This window comes from Lissotriton vulgaris, chromosome 1_2 (genome assembly GCF_964263255.1).
Source record: "Lissotriton vulgaris chromosome 1_2, aLisVul1.2, whole genome shotgun sequence".
Taxonomy (NCBI): domain Eukaryota; kingdom Metazoa; phylum Chordata; class Amphibia; order Caudata; family Salamandridae; genus Lissotriton; species Lissotriton vulgaris.
Window position 1 is genome coordinate 128245879 of NC_141686.1, and position 6000 is coordinate 128251878.

At 45.2% G+C, this 6000-nt stretch overlaps 1 protein-coding gene across 1 annotated transcript in view; it reads left to right on the top strand.

The window, feature by feature from the left end:
- CREB3L2 (cAMP responsive element binding protein 3 like 2) overlaps positions 1-5762 on the top strand; it is a 193675-nt gene extending 187913 nt beyond the window's left edge. The window contains exon 7 of the mRNA XM_086952474.1: positions 5661-5762. Within this exon, the coding sequence (XP_086808600.1) occupies positions 5661-5762 (102 nt within the window). The remainder of the gene's footprint in view (positions 1-5660) is intronic.
- Positions 5763-6000: the final 238 nt, after the last annotated feature.

Consider the following 6000-nt stretch of genomic DNA (forward strand, 5'->3'; position numbering starts at 1 on the left):
CCTGGCAACGGGGCTGCTTCTGGCAGAAGCTTCTGGAGAGAGTGTGAGTGAGGAGGCAGCCGTGGGAGGGGCTGAGGGGAGAGTCCCACCCCCTGCATCTTGGAGTGGAGGGCACTGGGCCTGATTGTGCCGCCCTGTAGTGGGAGAGAGAAATTGAGGGCAATACATGGAAAAAGAGGTAGTGTTATGTACGAAGAGAAGGCATAGAACATACGAGAGAGAGAGAGAGAGAGAGAGATGTGAAGGAAAGAGTGAGGGTCACGGTGGGAGATATTGAAATTCAGAGAAGATGCTACCGAGGGAGAGGTGAAGAGTGGCATATACAAAGAGAGATATGTCGTCTCTCTCTCTGCCTCCATGTTCTCTAGTCACTTGCGTCAATCATCCTGACGGGACTCCAGAAGAAACCTCTCCTGTGTTCCGCGTCTGCTTCTCTCCCCGCCTCGCAGACTCATGCATAGTGGTTGTTCTTGCCGCACCTAGAGCAGGACTTCCGTTGGCTGGGCTCTTGGACGTCAGGTGAGGTCACGCGACAGGCGGTCTACTGACATAAGGTCTTGTGGCCTGAGGACCTGGTCATGTTTTGTGGACTTGTTTCATCAATTCTTGCTTCACCTTGACTCCTTGGCACAGCCGGCTGGGGGTGCGGATTTGAGCCAAGGGCTCTTCCTTGCGCTCACAACAGGGCTGTGAGACAGTTAATGTGATCCCACTATCGTGAGAATATCTTCCAACTTCATGCTTGGTTCTTGTACGAGGAGACGATGAAGCACACTGGAGTTGCAGCCATGTCCCTTTTGGGGGTTGTCCTAACTGCAGGTGAGAGCCCTCTTGCATATTCACGCGTAGGAATGATCAATAGTTTTGTTTTCCTGCTGTCTGGCCTGGTGCAGCTTGAGCCTCCCAAAGCCAGGGTTAATCCTGGGGTCAAAGTGCGCATCGAGTGCAGCAACAGCTGCATTATAGGGATCTTCACCCCCTGTATTGGAAAGGTTCTCAAACAATTTGAACACCTTCTCCCTGGTATAGCGAAGGAGGAGAGATAAGTTCAGTTCCGAGTGGTCTCTCTGAGGGCACAAAAGTAGTTTGTGAGTATGCTGAGCCACTTCATCCAACAGGACGCTGTCTTTGAAGGGTTTGCTAGCCCGCTGAAAGGGAGCATGGACTGGGCTGCCATGGGGACAGGCACTCCCACGACGTGTGGTGGTGCACGGAGCTCAGAACTAGTGTTGGTAGTGGGTGCTCCAGGGCCCTCTCTCTGTTGGTCATCAGACATGGCGTACTAACTTGTGAGGTCTCAGGGCCATCATTTGGCAGGTGGCAGCCCACGACACGCAAGTGTCTGATGCTGGACAGCATCTTGTGTGCGTCAGGAAGGATGATACTGAGGATGTACTTATGGAAGCATCGCTGTATGGCTCTAATATGCGCTGGAGATGGTGTTGCTTGGCCTCAGCAAAAGTACCATACACCAGGCCTCGTGATACCTGTACTCCAGTGTCCGGCGATTTCGTTGGCTCATCAAACAGTGGCGGAAACGGCTCAGACACAGTGCACTGCACTGGCTCAAAGTTGACAGCAGTCTGGCCAGCTTCAGTGTTCACCGTGGGCAGCTCAGCTCAGCCCAGCCCAGCTGTCTCCACCTACACGTAGTTGACGAAATGCTGTGGTGTGGTTGTCAGGGTACGTGCCCATACAGGGAGGATGGCAGTGCATTGATGGCACGTACTGAGGAACTTTTATCCTGTTCACCAATGTAGTATGCACGGCCCTCAGATGCAGGGAGTGGTTGGAGCCAGGAACAGAAAAAAAATAACGGTGTATGTACACTGGTGGACTGCTGGGTCTCGGGCCCAAGTGGCAGCACATCCTTTTATTTATACCTGAGGCTGTGTCCAGCCTCAGGGTGTGTGCTGGGCTCAGGACTAACTGACACTCCCAAATACTAGAACACTACACCAAGTGAGCAATGCTCTGGTTTTGGGCAAGGTTCTTTTGGGAGGATACAAAGACTGCTATGTGCCCACCCTACCTCCACCCACAACCTATGCCCAGTGGCTACAGTGATCACTCTGCAGACATGGAAGAGGTGGTAGGATGATAAACAATGTAAAGGAAGAGAGACCTGGAATGTGTTGTAAGGTTCAACAGAGCCAGAGTAAAAATCGCCATTTTAGTGACACATTTAAACTTGACATCTTTTTCTAAATGGTGACTTTCTACATCCATGCACATGATAGCATACTTAGAAATCAGTCTGCATGCAGTAAATTTCTTTCTTATGAAGAATATTATCAAGGTGCCTAATATACTCCGTTCAAGGCTAGGAACATAGAGCATGATGCCCTCGTTTTTGGATGTTCGGTTGGAGACAGCTCTGAGTCGCAGGACAAACAATCCCATTAGTACTGCACTTCTGACAGTATGATTGGAACAGTACTTTTATTATATAAACCACCTCTCAGCCACATTCAGCAGAGGAGCACTTCTATGGATTATTCTGAAACATTTTGCCTGTGATTGAGATGCCGCCCTGCTGACTCCAATTTCTATCCTGCAAAGGACAGCAGCCTGTTCTATACCAGATGGGCTTCCTGATACATCACACACAGGCACGGGGAGTGGGGTTGTCCTAAGAGATCTGGCAGAGGATACTCCCTATGCTTTCGGTAGTATTAGCTATAAGTATATGCATTATCATATATTCATATAATCACACAATACTGTCATAATGGTTGTACTGTTTATCTTCTTCACCATTCCTGTAATGCTGGTAAGAATGCTTTGTTTCCTCCTGCTAATGAGCGCAGCTCATGTTTTTTTTTACACAAGAATACAATTGCTTCAATAAATGTTTGAAAAACCAATTCATACATTTCTTGTGTCTCCCTCTGGGTATGCTAAAGTAACAAGGAAATGGTAGATCTGTTTCCATGATTTCCTTGGGGAATTAGAATGGTCATGTTCTGAGATTGCAGATACCATCTAGTACGCCGTTATGGTTAGGGGCTCGGATGGGGCACTGTGAAGTAGCTAGGAATTGGGGAAACACATTTGGATGGTGTGTTTAGACTTAGTCCCCATATTCTGACGATTATGTTGATTCAATGGAACCAAATGACATAAGAGACAGAGCAGCAGAGGAAACTTATTTTAAAAGGTTTGAGGAATATCTCATCTGAATGACCGTGGCTTACTTTCATGTACCTTTTGTGTTTTAATATGTCCTTCTACAGAGTTAATTTACTCCTATTCCCTTGATTAGATCTGAACCTCTAGCCATAAGGTGAGGCACAGTTGTCTATTGAGTCCATTAGTTCACTGAACCACTAGACTCAGCAACCTCACGTTTCTGTAATAGTCATGTAATACTGATACCTCTGCAATGGTCTCCAGCAAATGAGAGATTATGTACCACCCACACAAGTCAAAAAACCTGCACATAGGTCCTAAAAAAGAAATACAACTTTTTCTTAATTTAACCTAATTCCTGCAATTTGTTGTCTGTGTTTTTCTTTAAAAATTGCTCAAAAGGTTCATAAAAATTATACAAGGAGGAAAGGCACAGCATTGCTGTTTACATGTAAATAACGGTGTAACACCATACTACATTTGGTCTCTATGTTGATGAGGTGATACAAAAATTATGCATGTTAGTAACTGCATTTCTACATAATGATTGATGCTGTGGTACTGTGGCTTGTTTGTATTTTTGTAAATTACAGATGTTTCACATGTGCAGCTCAATGGCACTCTTTTTATTTATCTCAGAAGAATGAAAGGTTTAACACAAATCCAGAGCACACTATACGTAATTAAATATTGATCATATATACAAATATTCACTCCTTTGGGATAAATCAGCCAAATGTGTTTTTTCCACAATGTTTTTATTATTATCAGTGTTCACCTCTTGGGAATCACTGTCCTTGTTACTAAAGCCTTAGATTGCCTTGATGAAATGAAAGGTGTGCCCCAACCCATTGAGCTATTTTACCAATCCTAATTATATATCATTTGTAAAATCTCAGAGCAGTTGTGCAGCCTCACATATATTAAATGAAAGTACAGGATTTAGGGTCTGATTTATATTTAGGAGGGTGGCCCATTTCTCCGCCAGAACGATGGTGCAAATTACTCCATTACCCTGACAGAGATACAGCTTGCCTAATTTAGAAATGACAGCCAAGCTGATGGTAATTTCTAGAGCATTGGCAGGCCATCATGGCAGTTCCTGTCAATGCTTTTTGCAGTTAGAATCAGGGCTCTGTCAATATGATGGAGCCTTTTACCAAACTGCTTTCTTTTTTTTTTTTCAAAATGAAAATCCTGAGGCTGGATTTTCTTTTTTGAAAATAAAAAAAGAATAAGCTTCCCTAGCTATGGGAGGCCTTGCCCATGGTTAGCAGAGAATTTAGCAGGTTTCATTGGCCCTTACTGCCAGTGATTTCTTGGCGGTGACCAGCAGTGAAAACTGACCTCTAATTCTGCTCATCTAAGTCAGTTGGGCGGAATTAGAGGTCTGCCTCCGAAGGCCCTTACTCCACAGGGCTGTCGGAGGGGTTTTAATCACAGTGGAGACGGAGTAATCTCTGCCGTGATTAAACGTATGGTTCGAACGCATTTAAATCGGGCGGGCGAACCACTTTGTTAGTGGGGAGGGAACGCCGTTACGACATATAAACTAGGTCCTTACTCTGTTGGTGAGCAGAGCCCCATAGCGAAATCAGGTACAGATCAGTCATTCGGGCTGGTGTCCAGAGAGTTGTGGTAGCAGGATAAGGTGAAGTCAGTAGCACAGGGAGATGTATGGAGGAGCCCCACGAGAAGAGATGAGGTAGCTGATCCTTCAGGGACAAGCACCTCGAATCTTCTTTTGGTGTAAGGCAGGTCTCGGCCCATGAACACACTAGCACAGCTTAAGTAAAACACAGCTCCTTTTGAGGTCAGGTGGTAAACAAAGACAAAGATCTATCTTTATCCTTTGTAGTATTCCTGAAAGGACGGCAACAAACATGTGAGGTGGATCTGTGATAATAGTGGTTTAATGAGCAACGTCCATACAGCAGATAACATGTATTTTGCACGATGAGAGCCCCATACATAGCAGCTACAAACCAAATGCTGGGCTTGTCTACTGTATTGTGATGTAAACAAGGGTATATTAACCCCTTCCATGCTGATGACGAAACCCCAGCCGTCATGCACTACGGTGCTCGTGTGCTGATGACGGCTGTGGTTCGTCACGGCCCGCCCCTGTTCGTGCTGTTTACAGCACACCAGGGGAATCGCGGCCGCATGGAAGGGGTTAAGGAGATACAATGTTATGGTAAAACTCCAAAAGAAGGCTCTGCCCTACATTGATTCCAATCTCCACATTCCAGTAGTCTTGGCCTTGGTGGCATTCCATATTGTTTACGCCAACCCTTGTCACCTGGGCCTCACAGATAACTCATGAGAGAGCTGCAAATGGTGCAAAACACGGTAACATGATTCATGAGTGGCCCATATCTCATAGCCATTATTCACCCATCTGAAAACGCCTTCCATGACATTAAAAAAAATATATATTTTTAAGCGTCGATAATTGCCGTTTGACTACTATACATTGAAATGCAACCCATTTTGTAGCCTCTAAATTCCATCTTCAACATCCCCAGCAAGCTCTGCAATCCACCTGTCAGGTGTTATGGGATATTCCAAAAACAGCAAAGTTTGGTGGCATCGCAGTCTTGGAGGCTATTGCAAGGGAGTGGAACTAGCTACCAGTTCAACTTTGCTTCGTCGAATTGAGGCACTGACTACTTTCCTTTTTAACTACTCATGCTAAATTCATGTAGTTTTATCTGTAAATCCACATTATTTTCTTCCGTAGCATGGGAAACACCGGATAACGTGCGCTTTATAACTAATGGATAACGCAACACAAAATCCAATAGGTTTTACAGAAATTCCAGTTCAGGGAAAAGAAGGTCAAATATGTTTGCAGGTCACATCATC